At 43.7% G+C, this 27,382-nt stretch overlaps 2 protein-coding genes across 12 annotated transcripts in view; one reads left to right on the top strand and one right to left on the bottom strand.

The window, feature by feature from the left end:
- Window positions 1–17,867, top strand: part of RUFY3 (RUN and FYVE domain containing 3) — a 55,383-nt gene extending 37,516 nt beyond the window's left edge. For 4 of the 7 annotated variants that reach the window (XM_027456035.3, XM_027456033.3, XM_021279702.4 and 1 more), the window contains 10 exons: window positions 864–956; window positions 1,699–1,779; window positions 2,403–2,570; window positions 3,526–3,623; window positions 7,076–7,195; window positions 10,108–10,210; window positions 12,039–12,118; window positions 13,518–13,545; window positions 14,269–14,343; window positions 15,361–17,867. In XM_027456035.3, coding sequence (XP_027311836.3) covers window positions 864–956; window positions 1,699–1,779; window positions 2,403–2,570; window positions 3,526–3,623; window positions 7,076–7,195; window positions 10,108–10,210; window positions 12,039–12,118; window positions 13,518–13,545; window positions 14,269–14,343; window positions 15,361–15,504 — 990 coding nt within the window. In that variant the 3' untranslated portion in view covers window positions 15,505–17,867. Of the gene's footprint in view, window positions 1–863; window positions 957–1,698; window positions 1,780–2,402; window positions 2,571–3,525; window positions 3,624–4,713; window positions 6,890–7,075; window positions 7,196–10,107; window positions 10,211–12,038; window positions 12,119–13,517; window positions 13,546–14,268; window positions 14,344–15,360 lie in introns of those variants that run through there. The other 3 variants (XM_027456037.3, XM_013110047.5, XM_005031311.6) reach the window with 1 other exon arrangement.
- Window positions 17,328–26,291, bottom strand: GRSF1 (G-rich RNA sequence binding factor 1). Of its 5 annotated transcripts, none has more exons than XM_072038031.1 (10): window positions 26,082–26,291; window positions 25,766–25,913; window positions 24,745–24,900; window positions 24,271–24,411; window positions 22,618–22,747; window positions 20,356–20,522; window positions 20,101–20,225; window positions 19,362–19,497; window positions 19,064–19,147; window positions 17,328–17,903 (listed from the first exon to the last, which is right to left on the bottom strand). In XM_072038031.1, exons 1-9 carry the CDS (start codon window positions 26,250–26,252, stop codon window positions 19,089–19,091), a joined length of 1,233 nt encoding a protein of 410 aa, XP_071894132.1. In that variant the 5' UTR covers window positions 26,253–26,291; the 3' UTR covers window positions 17,328–17,903; window positions 19,064–19,088. The 5 variants fall into 5 exon arrangements, with proteins under 5 accessions (XP_071894132.1, XP_027311839.3, XP_071894133.1 ...); XM_027456038.3 differs by having other exon boundaries at window positions 17,328–17,724; XM_072038032.1 differs by having other exon boundaries at window positions 17,328–17,589.
- Between the last annotated feature and the right edge of the window lie 1,091 nt (window positions 26,292–27,382).

The raw sequence follows: 27,382 nt of genomic DNA, 5'->3' as shown, positions 1-27,382 counted from the left end.
GTAGTAACTTGCCTGTCTCTTAGTGAAGTCTCTCTTGGAAAGTAACTGATCTTTTCTGTAAGCCTTGCACACAAAAAGTTACAATTTACCAAGCCAGAAGGAGTTTTCGGAAGTTGTTTTGGACTTTGACCACACATTCCAAGTAGTCTGTTAGTCTGCAGGGATGCCTATGGGAAATTATTCTGAGGCAATCTGTTGTCTCGGAAGGGTGGTGTGTGCTGCTGACCCTCAGTTTCCAGTTAAGCCTTCCTCCTTGTAATGAGGAGCACTTTTAGTAGCACTTCTCCTGCCCAAATGCTTAAACACTCAGAGCATCTGAAGTGCATGCTTAAATCTTGCACTTCAGATGCTCTGAGTAGCAACGTATCCAAGCTAGCAAAGCTGTAGCAAATCCACACAAGTACTACCTCCATGGTTGTTTATTTCCATTGCTAAAGTTCTGTTTGTGTTTTTTTAAGCTATTTTTTATGTTCACTTTTTTTTTTGTTTTGTTATGCCTGTCGAAGGAAGAGGAATGGAGTAAGGTTTTACATTGAGTTGTGCTAACCATGGGTTATGTAGAGTCTAGCAGGTAGTGACCCTTAGAACTGAATAACTTGACTGGAAGACATGAACAGAAATGGTTTGGAAAATCTGTTTTAGTTACCAGTGACAGACTTCCACTGTTGGCTAACCGATACTCTTTCAGATGGTCTGTCTTCATGACAGGGGTTGAACCGTCTTTTGTCACTTCAACTATTTGTTTTTCTCACTTGGAATGTAAACAAATGAATATAGGAAATCTATCTAGAGGGGGAAAGAAACCCTGCCAATTGTGTGTTTGGTATATTTACTGTTGTTCTGTTGTTCTGTTTTGTTCACAGCTTGCTGTTGCAAACAACAGGATTATTACACTGCAGGAAGAGATGGAGCGGGTTAAAGAAGAAAGTTCTTACATCTTGGAGTCCAATCGTAAGGTGTGTGTGTGTGTGTGTAGATGATTCTGGAACCCTTTGGGCAGTTCCAGCCCAAACTTGATGTAGAGTAGGTGTTTTGAAGAGACTTAATTTCCTTATGTATCTCACGGAAATCTGTAGTAAGGGTAACTCCGGGTGGGCCTTCTGCAGAGGGTAACAGATGGACCCTGGCCACAGTAAATCCTGCCTGGCATTAGCTGATGAAACAGTGAGCATGTGCAGAGCTGCAAGCTAACACAGCATGCTCGTGGCTTGCTGGGTGGAGGTGTCAGAAGGGACAGGAAGAAGGATGATTTAATTAAGTGTTGGCAAAAAAAAAAAAATGAAAGTAGGAGTTCTGCTTTTTTGGCCCAAAATGCTATCCTTTTCAGAAATGAAGGGGCAGGAAAGGATATTGAAATACTCTATCATCTTTTCTTTGATTTGCTGAAAGTACTAGTAACTATGACAATCTGTTACGGGTTTTAAACCCCATCAGATATTTGTCTGAGACTTTGTAACCATACATAGTATATTGTCTAAGTCTGCCCATTTTATTCATATTCATTGAATTGCACTGAGCAGCTTGGCGAAATGGGGAGATAGTCACTTCACGTAAGCTGCTGCATGCTGCATTAACTGAGTAGAGCTGCTGAGTTTTGATACTTGCAGAATTTGTTTTCGAAGTGGGAGAAACAAATGATCACCAAATGTGAGGATTACTGGCATATATAATGACATGATAATTGGGTTTCTTCCTTAGGTCACTAAAGACAGAACTGCAGATGGACATGCACTGACTGAGGCACGGAAACAGTTAAAGGAAGAGACTCAGCTGAGGCTGGTAAGGACAGCATGAGGTTGAAGCTCACTACAAATGGCTTTTTCACATAATTACTCCATGCTAGATGATCACTTCTCAACATGTTTGGTTAGGGGCTTACTGTCACTTCTGCCTGTCTACCTCACTGATCTGAGACAGTCTTGTCAGAATTAATGTTAATTTTGTGACTATTTATCAGTTCAAGGTCTCTCTCTCAAAATGAGCAGCGCAGTTGCTTTTCTAGGTCTGACACATCCCCCTTGCAGGTAAGGATATTGCCACTATCTGAATTGTTACTCAGTACCTTGTGTTCAGCTGGTGCAAAATAAAATGCCTGAGCAGAACCTTTTAAGGAAATTAAGTCTGCCAGCTTTTTCACTAGTCCCCTCCATCAGGATGGACTCAGGTAGTGCTTTCTGACTCTTTACTAGTAATGCTGGTTACATGGCTTTAATATTGGATTGAAATAACATATTTGTTTTTCTTAATTGTTTTTGATGTGTCAGATCTATAACTGTGATGCTGTGGCAATGCAGCACACTTTGGAGTTGTGACTCCAATGCCAAGAGCACCAGTTAAGAGTGATTACATCATTGATGGTGAAGAAAGCTGGCGAGTAGTGCTGACTGAGCTGTGTGTTCCAGGATGTGGAAAAGGAGCTGGAGGTCCAGATTGGGATGAGACAGGAAATGGAGTTAGCCATGAAGATGCTGGAGAAAGATGTCTGTGAGAAGCAAGATGCTCTGGTGGCGCTCAGACAGCAACTGGACGATCTCAGGGCCCTAAAGCATGAACTATCTTTCAAGCTGCAGGTAGGAAAATAATTAAATCAAATGGGACAAATTCCAGATAAAACTTTTTTAGGGCCTTGGTTTCCACACCCCACCTTGTTTAAAAAGTACTGGGTGTGGAAGGGTGACAGGCAGTCTACCATACTTCTGTCTTGCTCCTGTTTAAACCTTCTCCCTATCTGTATATTTTTTTTTTCTACATTTGTTTCTGTTTGCTGCTCGCATTAGGGCTGGCATTCTTCAGGTTAAAGTTGATTCGTGCAAGAAACTTCAAGGAAGATATTTCTATAATGACATATGCAGGAATCATGCAGTTTGGTTCAAACTGCTTTCCAGCTTTTGTATGTGCTTCGTAATCCCAGTGATGTTTTTTCAGTTTAGTAAAGAGGATGTGAGCTGCTGAGGGGCAAGACAGAAAGCTGTAATGTTTTAAGCAATTGACCATGTTAGGAGTTAAAGGAAAATGCTGTTTGTTGTGAAGAAAGACTGGCAATGATTTGGAAATGTATGTTTCATTGGGGAAAGCATCTTCTGGCTTTTGTGTGGTTAAAAACTAAACCATGACAGCTTCTGTTCCTATACGATCTCATATTTGAAAGTATATGGTATCATTACATACATCACTGCATAATGGCAATGAGCAGCACATAATTCTCAGAAATAAACAGTAAAATAAATTTTAGAATAGGAAAGTGTTGCTTCTGTGCTCCTTGAGCACAGAATCATTCTGTGCACAGCAGTTGAGTGATATTAGCAGCTGCTGCATCACTACAATTACTACAATATTATACAGAAAGCAGAACTGATTATGGTATTGCTTTCCTGTGGGGTTCCCAGATAAAGTCTGCACGTGTAGGGCAAGATGCCTTCTGTCTGTTTGGGTTCTGCCTCTTTCATTTCATTTACTATGTAATATGTCATGGCTTATTTTGGTTTTACCAGTACTTACAGAAAGCACGTTGCTATTTTTTTCTAGAGTTCAGATATGGGAGTGAAACAGAAGAGTGAATTAAACAGCCGTTTGGAAGAAAAAACAAATCAGATGGCTGCTACCATTAAACAGCTTGAACAAAGGTAAAAAATGAAACTTTTACAATTACTATAATTGTTTTCACTATAGTGATAGTGTCACACTGAAATGAATGAAGTAGGTGAGAGCCCAAATGCAGTGCTTAGTCACCTCTAAATAGCTTTACGTTAAGCGAGTAGGATTCAATCTCAGCTATAATTTTGAGATACTGTTAGAAGTGTTTTGCATAATTAGGAGGGCTTGCATTAAAAAATGTACTGCCAGAACAGTACTAAAGGTAGCAGCTTTGTTTATGTGTGTCAGCTGTGTATTTGTATGTTACGCAGTCAGTTACCATCTCTGATAGCACAGATACATCTGATAGCACAGTCATGCAGTTAAAGAAGTGCCTGACTTTTGATAGCTATTGCCATGGGAGCAAGGAGGACAAACATACAGCAGAGACCAGTTTTACAGATGCTTGGTTATTCCAGATCTCTCTGGTACTGTTTTGAAAAAAAAAAAAAAAAAAAGAACACACCCTAAAATTTGAACCATTCTCTTTATGAACTGACAAATGCTCTGATTCTTATACTTTCTGAGAAAAATAAGCTTGAAAAAAATCTCATGTGAAAGTACATCAAGGAAGATGATAGGGCAGCCTGATTGTCATTAAAGGATGATGAAGATAGCCTGTAGGAATGACATCCATCTAGTCCAGGGCAAGCTCCAACCTCGAGGCTGTGTTGCTTTCATGTTATTAACCCTCATGTAATTAAGAGGGCCTCGGCAGTGAAGTTGGGTTGATATGGCAAGGAGCAGTGCTCCTTTTCCCCTTTTTTCTTGTTTGGCCAAAGGTTCAGAAGTTTGATCTCTGAATTGCCTTAACTTCTAGCTTTGAGCAAATCCAGGGGAAACCTTAGGTCCTGGCAAGATGTATTGTGTGAGACTTACTTAATGATTAGTTCATTGCACTAAATTGATGTTCTTATTTTTAGGGTTTATGACTCTTAATGACATAGGTCAGTTTGCTTGTAGAAAAATTGTATTTTAAAATGTACTGTATCTTCTCAGCTATTTGACTTGCTCTTTTTCTCTTGCTGTTCCTATTTTTTTCCATTTCCTCCTCATCCTCATTCTGACTTACTTATACAGTGAAAAGGATTTGGTGAAACAGGCAAAAACCTTAAATAGTGCAGCAAACAAACTGATCCAGAAACATCATTAGATGTTTTTATGTCTGGTCACCTCACAGCTCTGACATCAGAACTCATTTATGAGGGAAGAACTTGAGAATTGCTAAAAATCAACTGTTAAAATGTTAATTGTCATCTAAAGTTGATTTGGAATTTGCTGAGTTTTTAAAATCAGTGAGTTTTTCTTCAGAGATTTAGTCGGATATAAAAACCCCCAACTTTACCATTTAAACTTTGTTAAAAGTACCAATGAGTTGGCCAATAAACACACCAGAAAAGCGTAAGGAATGTGGTTCTGTACATCCCGGTGATGCATGCCATATACAGCAGCACAAGTCTTCAACATGTATGGATACTAGGCGCGTTGGCCAAGCCGATATTGCATTGGCCAGCTCTGGAAAGTCAACTAGTTTTCTGTGTTTCCCTTTTTGTGAAGTAGAGGAGAAAATGCATCCCTGGAAGTTGTTGAAAGTAGTTGTGTGCGTACCCCAAGCCATTTACCCATTCACTTCTGTTCTGTGGGTTCAGCCCCAAGTCAAAGACAGATGGGCACGACTCGATAGCTCATCGCCACGAAGACCAGCCCTCTTGTAACCAAGACTGCTTGCAACGATTTTGCCTTAGTGACTTGGTGGGAGGGTAGGGACTTATCCTTATTCCTTTAAACTTCATGTGTCCAGAATTAGTAGCTAGGTGTCTTAGAGTAACATGATAGAGTGGTAAGTTCAGTGAAAACCTCCTTATCTCTGCATTGCCTTCTACCTCTGCCATGAGTCCCTCTAGACATACCTTGCTGTTCTTCCTGACTGAAGGAAGCTGAGGAGAGGTGTTTTTTGATAGGTCTCTCCCTAGAAGGGGAAGTTACATGTTTTACAAAAAAAATAAAAAATCTGATCTTTATACTCTAGTGTTTGAAACAAACAAAATAAAAAGAAAAATGTGCAGTGGTGGGGAGTGGAAACGGTAATTTGGTACTTGACCACTCCTTGAATGAGTAGTTAGTGGTTTAAAAGGAAGAGTTGCCTTTTACTGTTACACTTCTTTCATTTGCTTCGAAGTTTCTGTTGCTCAATACAAACATGGAATTTGCTAGTGAAAGAACAGCTAAAGCTTGGAAACATCTCTGGATAGGAAAAGTAATTGTCATTGTAATACCCTAGTGCAAAACTGTAAGCAACAGTACCTTGGACTATTGTAAATTAATATCCTCCTCCCTGTGGCCACAGAAGTTCAATGTGCTGGCCCTTTACAGCCTTTACCTTATAAGTGCTCCTAGAGATGTTTTTCTCTCAAGAAAATGATATTTGGGAGGTTTGAGTGAAATGAGGTTTATTTGCTCTGGTGAGATGGTTGTAAAAATTCTTTGGTGCCAGTTCCCCCTTTGTGCTGTTGGATAGCACTCCGTGGGGCAGCAGGAGGCAGATGTGACTGAAATACAACTGGGAAAAGATACCTATTGACTCTCGCTAGGTACGTTTAAAAACCTGTGAGGCTCAGCCTATGCACAAGCGTGTACCACTGCTTAGCTTGTTCAATGGACTCCCGCACACAAGCAGACTTGGAGGCCAGGTCTCGATCTTTAAGCGATGCCCAAGTCTCATGCTTGAAAGTATAAACTTAACCTTCAGTAATCCTTTACTAGAAATGCATTTTAACTACCTGTGGGGGGCAAAAAAATGGTGAAAGCTTTCATCAAGGCGTATCCGAGTAGCGAGTTAGAACTATTAACACCCCTGCCTCTCCTCAAATTTCCCCTGTAGGAATAGGGGATTGGGCTGGTTTCGTTTGCTGTCACAACAATGTTAAAATCAGACAGAATTACGCATCTGGCAATTTCTGATGTCAGGCCCGAAGCAGAGATGCTTTGGGGTACTAATGCCTGGGCGCTTGAGTCAGTGTGACAGTCTGTGGAAGAAACCAGGAAAATGCACTAATTCTAAATATAGTAGCTAACCTATGTTGCAAGTTCCAGTTACGTGCGTAAAGCTGAGATGTAACATACATTAAATTCAAATTTGACTTAAAATTCTGTGTACTTGAGGTTTGCTTTGAATCTGGATAAAAGTGATGTTTTATGTTTTTCATCTAATGGCTGTAAACTGTAGTAATAGAATAAAAAAAAAAATTGAAAATCAGCGCTTCTGCCTGGTTCACCTGCATTTTGCATTTCTTTAAAATATTTTCCTCCTTCCCATTGCTTTTACCATCCCTTTTTTTGGCTTTACCTTTTCACTGGGTTTTTTAATTTGTTGTTTAAACTCGGTCTTCCTCCCCACCATGGCTTTTGTTTTTTATCACAAGTTCATGTGGCTCAAATCCAGATTGCGACAGGCAGAGAAGGACCGTCAGCTGGCCCAGCAGGACAACCGTCTCTTCAAGCAAGAGTTTGGGGACAAAATCAACAGCCTCCAGCTAGAAGTGGAAGAGCTCTCCAGGCAGCGGTGAAGAGATCCTTTTCTAATTTATTTTCTGGGCTGTTCTTACTGTGTGTAGACAAAAGCAGGCAAGGCAGTTCTAAAAGAAGGAAGGGGCTGCAGGCGGAGAGACGAGACGTGTTTTTGATTCCAGGTGACATTAACAGTGGGGAGGTTTGTGAGACAGCAAGGCTTTTAACATGGGTATCTTTAAAGTTAAAATGTTGAAAATGTGATTGCAAGGAAATGCCAAACAAAAAAACAAACCACTGAGTGGTCAGCAGAACTCACAAGCAAAAGCACAAATCTTTGTGGCAAGGAAATATCAGAAACAGGCTGCAGAACATCTCTTGGGTAGAAATGAAACGTCGGGATATTCTTTTTGAATACAGAAATTTCCATGGATGCTTTCTGCACTTTGGGCATCTGCCCAGAACCATCTCTGGCAGTGCTAGTGAGGTAGGAGGATGGAGATCACGGCAAAGTACAAAATGTGTTTGGGAAGCTTGGTCAGTCCTCGATGTGCACCAAGATGCTATTGCAGGTTAGCCTGCTCTAGGGAGCTCGAGTTAGTTGGCTGTATGCTTCAGCGTGCAGTCAGGCCTCTGACAGCCAGATAGACGTCTCCGAAATCTAGCATTACACCAGACTTCTCACTTGTAGCAGCATAACCTGCAACCTGAAGGCAGTCTAAAGCAAACAAGAAAAGCAAACAATTTGTCTGGTGCTCATAGTCAGATGTAGCTCAGAGATGTCTTTGCCTAGAGCTATCGTAGAAGGGTTAAGGAGCAAGGGAAGTGATCTTGATGGTCAGTCCGACAAAGCGCTATGATTTTTCTAGTTGAAACCCTGCCTTCACATGTATAAATATAGATATTCATATGAAGTGACTATCACCATATTGATAAACATTCTTTGGAACCACTCTGGCAGAGGTCTCAGTTTTGCTGGGTGACAACTAAAAAGCTGGAAGCCAAATACAGGAAACTTAACAAGAGCTGTCAGCTTTCCCCTCTGCAGTGTCATCAGTTTACCAACAAGAGGAAAACAGAAATCCTCTTATCTTAAAATAGCAGAGCATCTTTCTATCTGCAGCCATGACGCTTCCTCTCTTCTGCAGCAAGGTCACTGGAGTGAATGGTGTGGAAGCACTGCTGGGTGCATTTTTTTTGTCCCCTATCCTGGCACGGTTTCTTTTGTTTCCTGTTTCAAAAAGTTACTGAGGCTGCCCACAAAGCCAGCAAATGGCTTTGATCAGAAACTCGTGCTAGTCCCAGGTGTGTGTGGGTGAGTCCAGTGATATTATTAGGTATATGCAGGGAATATATCTTTGCACATGCACCTCACACTAAGTTTAACTGAATTAGTATAGCACCTGGGGAGGATGTTTTCAAATCGGTATATTTTGGCATCAATCCACCCCTTTCTGAATACAGTGTTGTTCGTGCTAGATCGAGGTGGCAGTTTGAAAATGATTGTGCCTCCTTTACCAGGAGGCTGTACTGATAGATTTAAGTGAGGGTAGCAGGTAGTCTTGCTTGAATTGTGTCCTTTTGAGAGGAAATGAGGAATTTTGTGTTAATCAAATTGTAAGCAAGATTTCCCCTGGGTGGTTTGTTTTCGAATGTCCACATGGTTTAGGATTAATTTCTTGATCTAAGTTTCCACCAGCTTTACTCATTTCAGTTAGGCTTTGTAATTAATGAGGATGCAGTCAAGTTGTTTAAAAAAAATAAATGTTTGAGCATTGAGACTGGTGAGGTTAATAAGACATATTTTTTTCCTTAACAGAAATGAGGATTGTGAGTGTTTTGTAGGACAAATCCTGCCAATGTGTTTACCAGCATGTATGTTATTCAATTTCTAGCCTTTGCTTTTGGAGAAGGAGTTGTTGTTCACTGTATCTACCATATTACTGTCCAATTACCTCATAAAGATTTCAGAAAATGGGATTTCTGGTGCTTCAGCCCCCAGTTCTGTGTGCTCCAAGAGCTTTGGTGCTGCTGTGTGCTGGCAGGCCGTGATTGTGGAGCTTTCCGGTGCCCTAGAGTAAAGGGTGGGTGACCCACAGCTGGATTTGGAGTTGTGCTTTTCCTCAGGCTGTATCGGGGACCTCAGATGTGCTTGCTCATCTGTCCTTGACCCGCTGATCAGCTGTCTTCCCGAATACAAATGTGCTGCACTCAGCCTCGCTGTTGTTCCCTCTGGCCCGATGTACCACAGCACGCTCCGCATGAGGTGACACAAAAGCCTCGGTGGGGTTGCAGCGCAGAGCAGCAGCCTGGCTGCTTAGCAGTCTGAGGGAGTGTGCATCACCCCGTGGTTACCGATAAGGATAGGCCATGGAAGTAACTGTGGGCTGGAAAACAGCGCACACGGCCTGCTTCCAGCACAGGGGCTCGCTTCTCCTGTTCAAGTCCACACAAGGGCTTGAAGGATTGCCACAGCTCAGAGAGAGGAAGACTCTGTCTGTCATGTCTGGATGGCTTTGAGAAGTGTGTGAGGATATTGCCTTGGGTTTCACAGCCTGTCATGAAGCAGGTCATCTGCTGAAGAATGTCTTGAACAGGACACTGATTGACAGTGCTAGAACGGATGAATAGCTTGGTATTTTTTAAGGACTTGCAGACACAGTCAACAGGCTTATTTTCAGCAAATTCATGCTAGAATTACATGAACATTTAGAGTTGGACTTGATGATCCTTAAGGGTCCCTTCCAAGTCAGGATATTCTATGATTCTATGATTCTCCATCCTGGCCTTTTGTGGCTTCACGCATGTGAAACAGCCTTTTACTGAGAGGCAGTTTTTAGCTCTAGAATTGGGCTTCAATTGCTCTAGGATAAAGAGAATTAATTAGTTTTTTATAATGTAACAGCTCTTGAAGTTGAGTGTTATAAAACCACAGCCTTTATTCCTAATTCCACCTTGATGTTACAGGAGCCACCTTGAACTGGAACTGAAGCGGGAAAGAGACAGATGGTCACAGAATCACCAAAGCAGCCAAGGAAACAAAAAAGTCCCAAAGAATTGGTTAAAACCGGTAGGTAACACAACTTATTTTTTCCTCTTGGCTTAAATTTGAAGTAAGGTTTCATTATGCTCGTTCTCTTTTCTGAAGCTTTATTAGGCAATAAGTAAGTACTGTTCATGTGTCACAATAAGATAAGCTTTGGAACGCTTCTTGCACGTGGTAAATAGGCATTTCATTTGGTTGGGACTCAGAAGAAAGATTTTACACATTGCATTGAATTGCAGAACACAGAATTGCTCTTCCAGGCTGGGTACCTGACAAAATCTTGAGAGCAATCATGATTTCCTTCAATAGTTCATGAAAACCAAATGTACAGCAGGAGAGATGCTGTATGCATTACAGGTAGTGAAAAGCAAGCTTGCTCACTCTACTTTTTTGCATCATAACAAGGGAAATTCTCCTGAAAAATAGTACAACTTGGAAAACAAAATTATCTTTTAAGGGCATCACAAATCACTTCCAGTGTTCTTTCAGTGCTGTGCATTAGTGAATTCAGTGTTTTTTAAAGTAAAATACAATGTTCATCTCCAGAGTAAAACTGATAGTCCCTGAGTGAAACTCCCTTTTTAGAAGTAATTTGCCTTTGAAAGTGAAAATCTGCTCTACAGGTTTTTCTGTAAAACAAAACGGGCTGTCTTGCTGGGAATTGGCAGTTGTTTTGGAGAGCAAAACTCATAAATATGAGAACTGTGAAAAAAGAGGTGGTTTCTGAAATCCATGTGTGGGTTGCTGCACTTGAGAGTTGCCTTCACTGGGTTCCCCTGGGTTGTTTTAAGCTTCCTTTTTTTTTTTTTTTTCCCCTAGCTGATATTACACACAATTCCTGTGAAGCTACTTATGTATCACGATTCATTTATCAAAACGTCATGGTGCTCTAGTGGCACAGCTATAATTCAACAGAAAGAACTGAGATTCCAGTGCAGTGCTCTTGGCCAGTAAAGACAAACCAAAATGGGGCAGGCTGATCTCCTGAGCAGAAGTTGGCTAGCTATCTGGAAGGCAGAGTTGCTGCTTTTCCTTACTGCTTGTGTGCCAGCTTGTCACTGGGTGTGAGAACAGCTGGTGGTGTGTGGTTAGCCTCCTTTACTCAGCAAGCCTCGGTAGGGTGCTGCTCCTGCTAAGAGCAAATGGGCCAATATGGAGGGGGGGGTGGGGGGAGGAAAAAAAAAACGTGTTTCAGAATGTATATCTTTTGCCACAAAACTTGTAGGAGGTTCCTGGTCTAATGGAAGGTTGCATTTTCAGGAATTTAAGGGCTGTGCTGTGATGATGGTTGTAACTTGAGAGCCATGCATGCATGGGTGATTCTGCCAGCACTTGCTATGTAGTGAGCAGGCGAATTCTGACATAGGCACGTTTCAAAGAGTTGTTCCATACATATATGGCTCAGGTATGACCCAGTTATCAGATAGGGAGTAGGAGGGGATTTTTCTTTACTGGTTGAGAAGATCTGTCACCCTGATCACTTCTCTAAAAGCCTATAGAGCCTGTTTGCCTTTTCAACCTCTGCTGTACGGAAGTTTTAAAAAAATAAAATAAAGTGGCCAGAGTTTCTTGTCCTCTAGTAAAAGGAGACCGTTGAACATGTTCAAAAGTCCAGCTCTAAAATGTGAAATCAACCGTGTTCATAGCAAAAGAAAAACATGGAAAGCTGCTCTTAGGGTGGACTGGGGATTGTATGTTTTCGAGTGTCCAAACACACCTCCATGTCCAGAGTGGGTCAGTGAGGTCAGTGTTCCCTAAATATCAGTGTGAAGTCTCCTTTTGCAGTGTGGCAGAGATGAAGTGGGAGCTGTTAATGTGGTCTGACTGACAGGTAAATGTTTCCTTTTGGCAGGATGGAAAGCTCAAAATCCATGAAGAAAATGCGAAACTGAAACAGCCTCAGAGAGAGGAAAACAGTGTCCTGACATACAAGTATGGAAGAAAAGAAATCTCATTTTTGCCTTTTCTTTTTCTAATCCCTGTCAAAGGGAAGAAGCAGGTTCTGCTGCTTGCCATCAAGGGTTCTGGATGTGAAAAGCCCCTCTCTCTCTCCCATTTACCTTTGAACTTGTTTCTATATAAACCTAGTGTTTCCTTATTTTTCATCTTTAATGAAGCCTCATAAACCAAATCTGGCACAGAGCTGGACCTTTGATGCTAGCATCCAAAGAAGGTACATTTTGGTGGTGAGAGATAGGAGAAGAGTTGGTGAATCTGTGACACCTGCAGTTAATAAATAGTGGCTTCTGGGTAAAAATAGCTGTTTGAGAAGAACTTAAAATAGTGATTCAAGAATGTGGCCATATTTATAAAAAAAAAAAAAAAAAAAAAGTACTTCAGGTAGCATGTTTCTAAACAGAATATTAGCGAGGATTGTTGTCACAGGATGTGTTTAGCCTTTGAAAGTTAAGCTTAAGATTTAGGTTTAAATGTAAGTTTTAAATCTGATAGGGAAGAGCTCTGTAATGAGGATGTTGCTCAGAGATGGCAGCAGCCCTTTTCTCTGAGCAACTACTCTCTGAACATGAGTGGAAATACACAGCGCTCTGACATGGTGCGCTGAATGCTAATGCAAAGGTGATTGGAAAAGTGTTGTCTTAAAAATAGCACGGGCTCTATTCAAATCTTCTTTACTGGATATTAAAACCTTTCAGGCCTCTGATGCTTTTTGCCCATTTCACCTTGAGCATGTTGGCAATACAAGCATTGGTCTGCCAATTTGTCTGGACAGCTTTTTAATATAATGTTGTCATTGCCTGTTCACGGATATGGGGGATCAATCATTTTGCAATAAGTTTAATGTTAATTTCGAACTATGTGTATATTGTCTAAACTGTTCTTCCATGATTGGGCTCCCTTTTTTCTGCTTTTCAGGAGTCATTTTGTAAGTTTTTCCATTTAGCCAGGAGTGTGCTGCATGTCTAACATTTATCCTACAATGCCAGTGACGTGCTGCCTCTTTGCTTCTCTGTTTAATGAAGTTTATGAATGCCTCAGCTCTCGTGTGAGCAGACTTGGCAGTGTGGTTTGGAAGAAACAAAACCAGAAAGCACTGTGGGTGGGATGTTAACAACAGAATGGAGGAATCCTCTCATCATCCAGATGTTGGTCACTGCACCAAGCCTGTCTGAATTTAAGAAGCATTTGGACTGTGTACTAAGTCACGTGGTCTAAAATTTTGGGTAGACCTGTGCAGTGCCAGGAATTGGACTCGATGATCTTTGTGGGTCCCTTCCAACTTGGGATATTCTATGGTTCTATGATTTTGTTGTTCTCAACAGTAGCAGCGACTGAAGTGCTGGCTCAAAGTGATGATGTTTTTCTCTTGCAGGTTGCAGAGTGACACACAGGAAGAGCAGGTTGGTGATTCCTTCTCTAGCACTGAAATACTGAACAGCAAGTGTGCTGAGGGAGCTCCTGGGTTACTGCAGTATTCTCCTTGGCCCCAGTACCCTGGAGTTTGTGTTTTTGTTTTTTTTGCCTTTGTGAGGATTTATGTTTGTAGAGTGTGTAGCAACAATCTGGTTCCCTAGTGGAAAAGTGCTGCTTAGCTCAGTAGGAAGGCTTTTAGTTGTCGGTGCTACATTTGCGTGGGTTCATTTTGCCTTCTGAGCAAAACTGTATTAACCTCTTTTATGGTTCCTGTCCTAGGTTGGTGTCTTTAAAAAAAAAAATAAATAAATAAAATAAAAAAAAAAATGAAAGAATAATTTAATATTTGTGAAAATTGCAGTGTGTAACCTTCCTGGTTTGGGTTAGGGTTTTGCCAGTTCCTGTGTAGGCTAGAGGGAAGAGTTATTTGTTTTTCTCTTTGGTTGCTTCTGTGCACATCAAATTAACCAGAGCCTGTTCTTTCTCCCGAGTGCCTGGCAAAGCACAGCTGGAGCCGTGGTGTAGCCAGGGCAACTGTCCTGCAGATAAATGCACATTGGCCCAGCATGGCTGCCTGGTGGGTTGTGAATTGAGAGGGGCTAAAAACACAACAGTGTGAAGTCTTCGTCCCTGTTTTAAAATAAGGATCACAGGGGTCTAACACAGGGCCCAGGTAAAGCAAAATGTCTTGGCTTTCATCATGGGTTTAGGAGCAGCCATCAGGACCTGGAAACGCCCAGATCTGCCAGCTCTGCCAGGAAGAAAGCAGCCGAAACAAGAAAAAGGTAATTGTGAGGGCTGGTATTGTCACCTCGGCCACGTGGAGAATGTGCATTTCCTCTGATTTTTCTCTTCAAGTAGCGCAGGTTTCCTACTAGTGACCTGGGACAATGAAATTAACCTTTTTCTGTTGTGTATTTGACCCATAAGATGTACTTGTTAGACATTGGCCATTTGAGAGTTCCCAGCTTGTACTGTGCCCCATGGTTTGCTTTTCCTTCTCCTTTACAGCACATTTCCTTTTTAACCAGATGATTTTCTCTGGGATCAATCAGAAGTGAGAAGAGTATGTTAGTGCTTATTACTTCTCCACTTCAGCCACTATACCTTTTTCTCTTGACTTTTTTCCACAAATGTCACTTTTTTATCCTTCTTTGTGGCCAGCACTGATACCAACTGCTGTCAGTGCAGCAGGCACCCTGGCTGTACTGCTGCACGTGCTTCAGTGGCGAGCTAGGTGTCGTTTTGCTGTGTTTTCCCCTATTTTTCCTAACAAGACCTGCACCAGAAAGCTCTGGTGGCGATCTGGGGACAGACCAGAGCAGGGAGGAGTCTTCAGCTCCCAGCACAAGGCTCTGACCTCCACACCATCTTAAAGATGACCCAGTACCATGGTTCCAAATATCTCCTTTGAAATTTTTTTGGGGGGAGGCTAGGGAGCACAGTGAGGCTATCTGACCAGGGAGCTTTCAAGTAAGACTTGTCATTCCTGTGTTTGTCTGACTATAAAATCATAACGTGAATCTCAGGACAAAATGCTCTAGCTGTAAGTTGTGACTAGACTGAGTCAAAACTTAAATGGTTTGTTACAGATTACTCGTACCACTTCACTATATGTCCTCACCTGCTCTTCTCTGATGCTGTAAGCACAAGAAAAGCTTCTGGTCTTTAGAGGGGGCAAGAGTGCAATTTTGAGCATCTTTCTCTAGTCCAGTAGAGGATTTGATTTGACTGAAGGTTAATGAGAAAAACCTCAAGTGTCTTAAGCATCCCTGAATTTTTCTCTTCTCTTTCTGTTTCAGAATATCTGCAAGAACTGTGGTGGTGTCTTCTGCGAGGCCTGTTCAGCAAATGAGCTGCCTCTCCCGTCCAGTATTAACCCGGAGTCCGTCTGCAATCCCTGCCACAAGCAGCTCATCCAGCAGTATTCGACCAGTCCCTTGTAGGAGCCGGGCTGCAGAGCGGTGACCGTAAAAAATGTTGTAGCTGATCAATGTCTCCGGGGTTGTTCAAGAGGAATTTGAAGAGAAGACGCTTGCCTGTGTTCTTGGGAGGCCAGAGGGGGAAGCAGCTTTGATGGTGTTTAGTCTCTTGGGACTAAAACAAAGTCTGAGCCTTCCCTGTAGAAAAACCTGCCAGTTCTCAGACCTGAGCTTGTGCCAGGGGGAACTGCTTGGGGAATTTCACATTGAGTAGCCTTACGGTGTGACCGAGCAGCCTCAGGATGCTGTGAGAACAGAGCCCCCACCCCAGAAAGAGCCGTGTGTCTGTGTCCAAGTCAGGGATGTTGTCATCCCCAAGCATGTCATGTGAGGGCATGCGGCTGCTAAGCAATGGCTCACTGAAAGCAAAACAGGAGCATTTTTTTAATCCTCACGTCTGGCTGCACTTGAAATACCATTTCCCCTTTCCCTGCTGCCTTTGACAATCTGGCTCAACCGTGCTACTTCAGTGCCAGGTGAGAGAGTCCAGGTAACATGCCAAAAAAAAAATTCTGGCTTAATTTCTTCAGTCCTCTGGCCGTGGGCTTGCTATGCAAATCAATATCAAACAAAGCTGTGAAATTATCCTTTTTTAGGAACTTTAGAGGTGGGATAAGGTTGTTTGTTTGTTTTTCTTAAGGCATGTGATGTGAGAGCTCACCTACACTGATCAGCAGGGAAGTGCTTTAAGTCATCTCTGACCAGAGACCCTCACTGTGACTTCACGGCCACAAAATGGTGGCCAGCCTGAAGGGCTGCAACTCTGCTTCCTATCTTGATCCCTGGGGGGATTTGAGTCACAAATATTTAAATACAAAATACTGTTACACAGAGGATTTAGGGCCATGTCTGTGCACCTCTCTTCTCTCTGTTGTGCACGTGAAATTGTCATTGTAACACAGCTCGTATTTCACTGGTTTTGCTTTAGATCAAAATGAAGGTGATACGGAGTTTAAATTCTTTGCACCTATGAGAAATTCTGATCCAAACACAGTTTAGTTTTTGTGATTCATGCTACATCTCTTTGTTGCTGTTAAAAGGAATTGCATATTTCTCAAAAAGCAGTGGTGGCTTCCTCGTAAAGCACGCAGTATGTCATAGTTTATTTGGTCTGTTCTGTACTGGGAGACTTCAGTCTTTAGGGCCACAGTATGTTTTGTAATCTCTAGAGAACTGATGTATTTGTATGTGACAAACGTATTTGATTTTGGAGAAATTTTATTGGGGGTAGTGGTTTAACGCTCCAGAGAGGATTTTCCATTCACTAGACTGGCTGGAACTGCACTAAAAAGAATGTCAGAGTTGAGGTTTTTTATGTGCTTGGTGCTAGAGTTGGTACCAAAAACTTCCCCTTTCCTGCTTCCCCATAGGCCTCTGTGTGTTCAGCCGCCCAAGTTCTCCAACTCCTCTTAGTGCCCTTCAGAGACAGCGCTAAACAGAGGGGAGCAACTTCCAACTTTCCCTTTATCTGCTCTTTAGTCCCCCTGTGGTAGTTACCACGTGAATTTCCTTGCTGCTATCCCCTAAAGTAGGTTAAAAAAAAAAATGTAAATAGTGTTAAAATTGGAAAAGCCTAGACTTTAAGTGTGAGCAAACATTTGCTTTGAAGGGGTGAGGCACCATAGGTAACGCACGAGATACTGAATTTATTGTTAGCAGCTTTGTGTACACGGTGTACGCACTGGGGATAGCAAATTCCTGCACCCGAACCCAGAGTGACTCATCCCCCAGGAGAAAATCTGACCCATGCAACTTCAGTGCTGGAGAATTAAACTGGAAACCAGGCGCTTACTGAAGTGACTTTATTGCTGAGGCGTCCGAGCACTTTTGCAGCTCTGGAATCACAGCTTACTTGTGACCTGTACGCAGCTTTCTGCTGCTTCAGCAGGAGTGGCTGCTGCTCCGCTTGCTTGTAGTGAACGTTGTGATCATCTTCGTGTACAAAGCAGGACAGTTCTGGAGCAGGTCCTTCATCGTTACACGAGATCTCTATGAACAAGCAGCCCTTTACGAAGACAGCTGAAACCCTTCAAAATACAGCTCCGGCTGCTGTAACAGAAACTGGCATTCAGAAAGACCAGAGCACGACCATGTTGGCTGTCAGTCACGTCAACAGTCACCGCCTCCCTGGTTGGTCTTGGTGGAAGGCTCTGCTTTCACGTACTGGTGTTACACTTGGTGATGCTGCAAATATTAAAGGCATGTTTGCTCAGGTAATGCTGGATTTTGGGGTTCGTACCTGCACGTTTGGACGGGGCAGAGCAGAAGGCTCTTTTTCTGTTGTTAATTTTGTTCCACATGCAACAATAAAAACTTTCTCATCTGTATCCTGCGTCCTGAGTGGGCTTTCCCTTCTGGTTTGGCTGTGGGTATGAAAGTATTTCACAACCAGTAACAGATGCCAATGCAGAAACGAGAGAAGCATGGCAGGAGGGACGAGGTGTTAGCTACACTACACAGCACACCTGCTGCCTTCTGTGTACTGGCATCTTCAATTGCTTGGGTGGTGTTAACGGCCCATTCTGGTGTTTTATTAATGCTTTGTACACCAGCACAGCTGGAGGCCAGAACCGCTCCGTCCTGTAGCACTTGCTGTTCCTCCAGTACAGCTTTTTCTACTTTTAGGACAGACAACCTTCCCCCAGTATGTCAACACAGTTTATTACATGCTTTTTACATAAATCCAAACTAAATTTTATAGTTTGTCCTTTTAATTGAGCAGTGACACTCGTACACAAGCTTTATGCATGTACCCTAGGAATGTGTTCACTCTGGCCTAAAAAGAAAGGGGTGGGAGAAATAAAAACCATCACTACCTCACTGCACCTTACTACAGTCCTTTTTTTAAAAATGTACCACTGCATCTTATTCTAAATTATGGTCACCAACAATGGAATTGTAGAATTCAGCAGTGGTGGAAGATGTCAGTAAAAAGGTAAGCTGAGACAGACAGCCTCTGAGAGGTGAGTAACTTTCATGTGGTGCTGAAGTTGATCTGACACAGGGGAAGCTGATTCTGCTGGGACCAAGTCCCAGCACAAAAGGCAGGAACAGTTCTGGGCACTGCTGCACCGATGGGACTCCGTGACTGTAGAAAAATATTTAGCCACTCCTTGGTGTCTGTGCCAGGGAATATGGCCCCATCAGAACCTTGAACAGATGAAAAGTAGGACAGCTTCATGGGGAGGAGGAAAAAGCTAGGGGAAGAAGCACTGCTGCACATTCCAGCAGGCCTCAGCTACAGCACGGCACGTTTCTGTGTGGGGCTGCAGTGTCAGGATAGGGCAGCAGCCTCTGGCTGTGACCTCAGCCAAGAGCTGCTGCCCCTCTGCCACAAGAATTTATCCCTGGGGATTTCAGCTTCATGGGCCAGTGTGTGAGGCATGAGGCCTGCCCTCGGATTAGCTGTGATGATCGGCCTCAGCCACTTGCTCTCAATTTTAGCCTGGAAGCTCTGTGAAGTGCCAAGTATCAAGCATGCTAAAAGTAGAACAGGAGCAATAGGATAGAAAGATGTGCTCACCAAAGCTGCAATCTTGCCCCTGTCACTAGCAGTCTTGTTCTGCCTTTGGATGTTCATTCAGGAATAATTCAATGGTACCGCACTCTAGGGAACAATATGAGAGGCAATTTGCGTTCAGTGACTTGTAGCTGCTGCATCTTTTTATCTCCCAGAAAGCCAATTTAATATTTTAGGGTAATTTGGAATTCTAGTTCCAAGACAACCCTGTTGCACAGGATGCTACAAGTAGCTAGACAAGAAGCAGTGTTCAAGGAGGAGGGAGTCTCAGTGTTGTAGGTCCCCCTTCCTCTTTACTCACGCAGCCGTGTCCCCTCCTTGGCCATTGCAGCAACTGCATCGTCGTGGCTCTCAAAATGCACATCTGCTTCTCCTGTGGCATCTCCATGGGAGTTGTATTCCACCATGACCCTTGTGGGCTTCAGTGGGGCGAAAAACTGGAAGGAAGGGGGGGGGGGAACATTACCAGAAAAAAATTACCAGAAACCATCCTGTTTGTACTCGCAAAGCTTGTCCAACCTTAGGCACTGAGCACACCTGCCTGCCCCACTGCGTGCAGCCTCCTGCCCTCTGTCAGGGTAACTCCTGACAGGGAGAACTAACCTCCCACAGCCCCCTTCTGTACCATAACCAAAGGCATCAAATGTGGGTGCACTCACTGTGACCGTACACTATTAAAATGAAATATATTTGATGTTTAATTTATTTCTGTACAGTCAGTTATGCAGAAATTCAGCTAAGGGTACAAAAGGACACTCAGTTCATGCTGGTGGGCATTCAGCACAGCCCTGCAAGCTGTCACCTTCCCCAGGTATCACCGCTGCACCCATGAGGCAGGGCACGTGGGGGAGCCTGTGACCCTTTTAGTGTCCCTCAGCAATTCGATGTCAGTTCAAGTTTCCCAACGCTCAGTGCCACGCAGCACTGAGGACTGATACAGAGAAAGCAAAAACTTTCAGTCATTTCAGCTGGACAGATTGATGGCAGGTTTACATTAGTAGTTACAACTGAACTTGATGCATACGTCCACTGCTACTCACTTTTATTATGTCTTGGGCTCTAGTTTCGGTAGGAAAACCCCTCACGTGGACAATGTGTGGCCATGATGAGGTGCTCCCAGTTTCTGAACAGTGCCCAGAGCTTTCTGTTTCTTCATTACCTAGTTCTGGGGAATCAAGGGAAAACATCATTAACTCTTGTAATTATCACCTTCCTCACATGGCTGTGCCCACAGCAGCAGTGAGGGTAAAACAAAGGGGCCTCAAACAACACACGCGCCACAGGGTGCGACTCACGGTTCTGGTTCTGTCTCTTGGCATCGGAGCTTCCACTGTCACTCAACCTCCTCGCTTCAGAAATCAATTCAAGCTCCCGTCGCAGCCTGGGGAAGGTCGCTATCTGCTTGTGATAAGGCACATGCCTTTGCATTTGCTGCTTTCTACTTACGTATACTTCTATATACCTAAAATTACAAGGAAAAGATTACATGGCACTCCTTGGCACACCAGAAAGAACACAAGGATTTCAGAAAGTACCATTAATTCCGGATGTTTTCCCAGCTCAGCTGTGCTCACAAAGTATGAGAGCTTTGCAAGCTGTTACAATTCTGGCTTAGCTGGCAAGCAAAGGTCTTGAAGAATTCATTTAAATTGTCCAGTTATGTCTATGAAAGCCCTTTTCAACAGGCAATGAGAGTCACCTTCCTGTATAAACCCAAGTATTGTGAGCCAGTTTGTTCTGGACAAAGTCTTTAGTTCATGGCCTTACCCAAGATTTTTGTAGAAGTACTACGTTTACAAGCCAAAGCTATGTTTTGCTGCAGAAATACAGCTTTACTCAAAACCACGATCTTTTTCCAGCAGTAGCATGCATCCTTTTGAGGCTGTTTTCCCCACTACACCTCTGCAAACTGCTTTGTCTCAAATCCTCCAAATCCCCAATTAAAAAGAAATTATAAAAAATTCAACCTCAAAGCAGATAAAAGCATTAACAGGATAGTACCTTGTATCTCTAGCCACCCACCCCCAAGCCCCTTGTTCAGACTCTCCTATGAGGACATTTCAGAGCTGGCAACAGCAGTCAGCTGGGCCTTGAGCAGTTTTAGCTCCCAGCACCCAAGCAGGTGGCTCCCAGAGCATGGCAGAAACAATGTGATGGAGAAGAGAACGCGCACATCCAAGTGAGGCAGCCTTCCTCCCTGCCTAAGGAGCAGCCTCAGGAAGAGACATCACCCCATGTACAGCCAGGCAGCGCTTACAGCTCAGCATCCACATGCCCAGGCTCAGCAGTGTCCCTTTCTAGACAAAAGTAATGACCCAGGAAGAACCAGAGCTAATTGGCAGCAGGTTTGGAAACTACTCAGTTCCTTGGCTAGTCATGCAGAAAGAAAGGTTAAAACAACCCCTAATGGCAAGCTGGGAATTAATTAATCCCTCCTGGAGGGTAGGGAATTGTGTGGAGCTGCCACCCCTATGGAATTATTGAGCACACCTGCAGAGCAGCTGTTTGCTATTAATATGGGTGGGGGGACAAACACAAGGAAGAAGTCTTGAAACAGGAAGTAAAGGAATAGAAGGGAAGGAAGCCCTTCCTAGGGTATGTGAGAAGGAAAGGGTGGGAGAGGTTTCTTGCAATCTGGCATTCAGAAAAATAAATCAGGGAGTTATCAGAGAGCACTCTAAAAGCCAACCAGCATAAAAACGAGTGTTTTTTTTTAATATACTTTGGGATAATGGGGAAAAAAAGCTATAAATACTTCTGCTTAAGGCAAGGGAAGCTCTCAGGTGGGAAGAACATAGCCTGGGGCCTCAGCATGCTGGAGAAACACACTTAAATGCGAAGTCCTGAGGAAGGAGAACAGCCCAGGCAAATGCTGTCACCAAGGAGGCTGGTACCTGACCACAGTCGGCTGCAGCAATGGGTTCAAGCCAGAGGTGCGGTGAGTTGTTGTGCTCTGTGTGATGTGCTATCCACATGGAAACACTGACTGTGCTTAGTGCTGGCTGGAAGGGAAGGGCTGCCTGTGCTGCAGGCCCCACTGCAGAAGCCTTGGCAACAGCAAACCTGGTAGGAGGCGCAGGATCCCCGTGCGCTTGTGACTGGGCAGGAGGGATCTACCTGGTAGCACCCAGTTTGGGGCAGGGTGAGGCTGGCTTCAGGAGAACTTCAGAATAACTCTTTCTTTGACAGAGCCCCAAATCTGCTTAAGCTGTAAGTGCTGAATGTGGTTCTACAGTGCACAAAGCTTTCTGTTCTCATCTCCATCTTTGTCAAGGCTCCTCAGAAAACCTCCCTGGAGGGGGTAATGCTTAGGAAACAGAGTCCTTCAGAAGGCACTATTAAAAAAGGACTTGTTCTAAGCCATAAAGTAACAGTCTGACACTCTAAGCAAGATTTTACTGCGATTCCTTCTGGAATTTGAATCCTAGAAACTGGGTTCTACGTGTGCCTCAATAAAGCTATGAGTGTGGTACCTTAAGCTAAGGGGCAAGCTGTAAGTCACGCCACATGCTTCATACCAAGTTGTTCTACTCCGTTAACTACAGCAAAGCACCTACCTACTCCCCATGTATTCCTTATGCTTTAAGAGGGCTCTAGCTGCCATTTCAGGAGCTGCAAACTGCACGTAAGCTTCTCCAGATTTTCTTTCTCCACGGTAAACAAAAGCTATGTCAGTTATCCTCAAACCTAAAGGAGGGAAAGAAGTATTTACAGTGTTAGGAACTTGTGCTCAAGGACACCCCTTCCCTTTCACTCCTGTTTTTTGACAAATTAATCCAGTAGCCCCTAGTCCTGCAACAACTGGCCATATTGGCCTAAGTATACCTGTATTGTTAACTTTTTTTTTTTAAAAAAAAAAACCTCTGGTTTATAGGACTTGTGCTACATTTCACAGAAGCCTTAATTGCTAATAACAAATCCACTTCAGGCTTCAAGTAACTCCAAAAACAACAAATGAATGGAAATTCTACACAGAAGGAGGTCCAGAGCACAAATGCTCTTGAAATATTCTCTAATTCAGGTTGTTTTTCCTCTCTATTTAAAATCCAGCTAAAATCTAGTTTACTTAACCTTTTTTTTTTTTTTTTTTAAGTGCATAGTATCTTTCTGGGGAGCCTGTAAACCATTATTTTGTTGTATCTGACACAATATAGACCAAGAGCTGCAAGTCCTACCTTAATCAGTGATTATACCAGTGCATACTGGGCTGGGTTCCTACACCTGTGAACTTTTGAAAGCCAACATTTGTGGTTGCTTTTGTAATCTTCTATTGTTTTTTTTTTGGTTTTTTTTTTTGACCTTCTGGAATGGTCTCAACAGCTCTCAAAGAAACAGCAACTTCAAAATGCTTTCCTAGGTACCTCATTGTGATAGCTCTGTGCTAGATTGATTATAAACATTATTTAACTGCTGGCGATCAGTTCAGAAATCTACTATCAGCAGCCCTTGCTTTTGGCATCATGTTGACTATCATGAGCCTTAATGCTGGAGAACTGCGTGCATGCTTACCTGGGGTGGCAGAAACATGAGAACAAGTGTTTTTGGTTTACTCTACAGTCTAATCTTTTTTCTAAAAAAGTAAACTCTGCAAACAGCAGGACGGCTTCTTTCCTACTTTCCTAGTAAGTGTATGTAGCAGCCACCTGGCCTGCTCCAGCCCTGAGGGCAGGGGGGAAACATCCTGTCCAGTAGCTGACTGGCTGAGAAATTGTGTAGTAACTATTCACAACCACAAACAAGCCATTATTTGAAACAAACAAAAAAAATTAGCTGAGTTCTAAACATTGACATGCGTGTTCTATTACGATTATACTGCTGAAAGGCCCCATGCTGCACTCATTTGTACTTTATCTGTAATACAGGCATGCTTCTTCCTCTATGGCAAATTACGTGCTGGTAGCAGTTCAAGAGAAGTAAATTGAACCTAGATTACTACCTTTACTTATTTTTCCCCTAAAATTTAGTGCTGCAAGTCCCAAAGCTAGGTTAGACCTGCAGAAAGTCAAAGGTAATTGATAATCTTGAAGGCTGTTCAATAAAGCTTTAGTTGCCTTCTAACTGCAGGGGGATAGCAACCTGTTACGCTGCTAAGGTGTTCATGGCTGCATGTGGCTCTTGTAGCTCTCCTTTAGGGGAATGACTGTCTAGCTGAGCATGAACTTGGAGCACATAATACCTTATAAACAAGAGTAAAAACTATTTTGAGTTACCTGAGAAAAACTCTGCAATGTCATCCTCAGTGGAGGTGAACGGGAGGCCTCTGAGTAGTACGACTCCATCGCTGATGGCTTGCGTCTCATTCTGCAGACTCTGAAGTAAGCCCTCTACATCTCTATCATGTACTTCAAAAACTGCAAGGAATATAGGCAAAAAACACGTTTTCCTTCATGGTTTACAGAAGGTAGCACTCTGCAGGCACCTTCTTCTAAAGCAGCATTTCCCTCCATGCATGCACCTTCATTCCCATTCCCCCCCATGCAATCAAAGGTCCCCCCAGTGTGGCCCCTCATGTCACAAGGTGCTTTGCTTTTCTCTGCCCAGCCCAGGAAGCTTTGACTTCATGGCACTTTTTTTCACTAGTTTTGTCCCTGATTGTCTCCCCGGCACAAGCCTGTCTTGGTATTCAAGCAGTTCTTATCCACTCTACTGTGTTTCCTTCAATTCTACCTCTGTTTCCAACTCACCTTTCACATAGCGTGGGCCCATGTATCTCAGGTTCTTTTCCAAGGCTTTCTGGACATCTGCTTTTGACTCCAACTCAATCAAGGCATCTCCCCTGCGTCTCCCATCCCTGTTTAAGAGGAAGTGTATGCCGTTCTCACCGTTCCGAATTCTACAGCCTAGAAATCAGGGAACATGTGATACAGAAACATACGCAACTGTATCAACCATGGGGGGTCTTTTGATTCCAGACTAAAACAGCAAATTCTGTATGGAGCCATTCGCCTGTCTTGAAGCACAGGTTAGGAAACTCTCATTTCTACCACTAGCTTTAACACACAATGCTTCTCGCTGAGAAGGAGATTTGGCATCCCATGGCATCCACAGCTGTATAACTGGGTAATAAATATCCTCGTATTGCTGGTAAAATTTGTTTTTGAGGTATTTGAAATCTTGAACAAATGCTATAGCACCTTTCAATCATTTATGCTCTGCCTGTTCTACGTTCCTTTCTCTCGGAGTTCAAAGAGACTAAGCTTAGTTCAGCAGGTTATTAAACCCCTTAAAAACTTGATCACTTAACTTACGCTGAAGAGATGCATCTTAACATTACAGTATGGGAGGATCTGCCTCACAAAGCTGACCAAAAGCGTGCTCATCAGCATTGGCAAGCGGCTCTGAAGTTTCCCCCAGTAAGCATCATTTTTTGATCAAAAAGAAGGGGGGAGGGAATGGAAACCAACCATAATGGTATTCCAGTAAAGTGTTTAAACGCGGATCAGTGTAACTTTATTACTGAAACACAGAGCAAGCAGGGGAAGATGTGCTCAACTACACGTGAAACACTTTGCTGGGAGACGACCAGATGCTTAACAGTATCCTGGAAGCTGATCATTGGCTTTATGTGTGTGAGTTACTGTGATGAACCCATCTTGCTTTGAGCAGTGGTCTGTAAGTTGTTTTTTTTCCACTAATGATCAGGTATTAGGTTGTATAACCCATTAGGTTGTATGACCCATTACCCAGGTAAATGTTCTCCCTTACCCTCAAAAAAGGTAACCACGTCTTCCTCGGAGCAGGAGAAGGGGAACCCCTGCGCCCTGACGAGAAAAACGGCCTCCTCATTTTCTCCCCTGGGTGCCTCCGCGTCCTGCTCCGACAGCTGACGCTCCTGGGACGGCGAGCCTACAACCTGACCCCAAAAACACCTTTTTTAAAAATAATAAAGGAGAAAGGGAAAGGCGAGCGCCTGCCACCCGCGCTCCCCTTGGCAGCCCTGGCGGTTGGCGCCCCCCCCCCATTCGCCTCACGCTTCACCCGCGGCCGCCGCCATTTTAGGCCCGCTCCCGCCCGCCCCTACCTGGCTGCAGCGGCGGGCGGCGGCGCCGAGCGGCCGGAGGGAGGCGGCGGCGGCGCTGAGGAGGAGGCGGCGGGAGGGCGACGGGGACGGGGATGGGACGGGCAGGAGGCGGCGGCGGCCAAGCAGCAGCACCGCGGCCAGCCCGCGGCGGGCGACTGCGGTGGCGGCCATGGGCAGGCGGGGCGACGGCCGGGGGGGCTCCGCCTTCACTACCCAGGAGGCGCCGGCAGCGCGGGGCGGGAGCCGGGACCCGCTCGGTGGCGTGAGGGGAGGGGGGGGGGCACCGTGAGTGTGGGGGTGTCCTTAGCAAATGTATGTTAGGAAGGGAAAACAACAAAAAAAAGATGGGTACGTGTGCTCCTTGCCTCTTCCTGAGCGCAGTGGTTGGAGCAGGTGGCCTCCATGGGTCCCTTCTAAGCTTAATCTTTTTGTGGAAGAGAGCAGCAAGGTGACAGATTAGCCAAGGGAACGAAAAAAGTGTGGAGGCTGAGGTGCAGGGGCTCTGGGCAGTTTGTTGGGAAGACAAGGTGCCAAACCTTCCTGTCGTGTGGTCAGGGAGGCAGTGATGGATGGTCCTCTGCTGTCCTGCATCCTCTACTTCCAGTCTTGGCATCCTCAAGCGTTGTGTTATCGAGCCGTCACGAGCTATCAATCCAAGTGTCTCAGGATTTCAATAGAAGTCTTTCACCGTGTAGTACTGCCAACCCATGAATATCTCAGAAGCCTTGAACATTTCTTATCAGTGTTTTGAAACTGTAAACAACCTATTCTAAGTCATCTCATTGTTGGCAGCTGCTGCTTTTATAAACTATTTCATGCAATAAACTCTTTCAGAGACTCTTATAGACTATTAAACACCATTAAAATATTAAAAGATGATCTCTTGGCAATAGCATTCAATTTTTTATTCTTAATTTTCAAGGCGAATCATATACTTATTTTCCAAGTAACGTCTATTCATTTAGTGGTACCAAAGTGTTTCACCTTCAAGATTTTTCATATCCTAAACTTCAGGTTTCTCTTTAAAACCTTCTTTAAATGAGAAAACTTTACCGGTGCAAAAATTAATTACTGTAATTCCTCTCAAACGCTTCTTTTTCTAGGCTAGCTGTCATGCTGTATGTAAATTGTCACTGAATAAGCAGATCAGTGAATCTTACACGTCAAGTGAATGCTGTGTGCATTCCTCGTTCATGCAGATCGATGTTTATTGAAGGTTTGTGATCTAGACAAGGGGTAAGGCTGATTCTCCTCAACGGAGATATGTCTTCTATTCACTTTACCCCCGAAACACCTGCCTC

The sequence above is a fragment of the Anas platyrhynchos genome, chromosome 4 (genome assembly GCF_047663525.1).
Source record: "Anas platyrhynchos isolate ZD024472 breed Pekin duck chromosome 4, IASCAAS_PekinDuck_T2T, whole genome shotgun sequence".
NCBI lineage: Eukaryota > Metazoa > Chordata > Aves > Anseriformes > Anatidae > Anas > Anas platyrhynchos.
Note: the sequence above shows the minus strand (reverse complement) of the source record. Positions and strands in the feature narration are given on the sequence as shown.

Bases quoted from the DNA above. Each gene is read 5' to 3' on its own strand.
- GRSF1 (XM_072038031.1), bottom strand. From the start codon at position 26,252: ATGGCCGCCACCGCAGTCGCCCGCCGCGGGCTGGCCGCGGTGCTGCTG. The intron at 24,901-25,765 runs GTAAGGGAGAAC...CCTGATTTCTAG, and splicing joins CGTGGTTACCTTTTTTGAGG to GCTGTAGAATTCGGAACGGT. The intron at 20,226-20,355 runs GTGAGTCGCACC...TTGATTCCCCAG, and splicing joins CAAGAGACAGAACCAGAACC to AACTAGGTAATGAAGAAACA.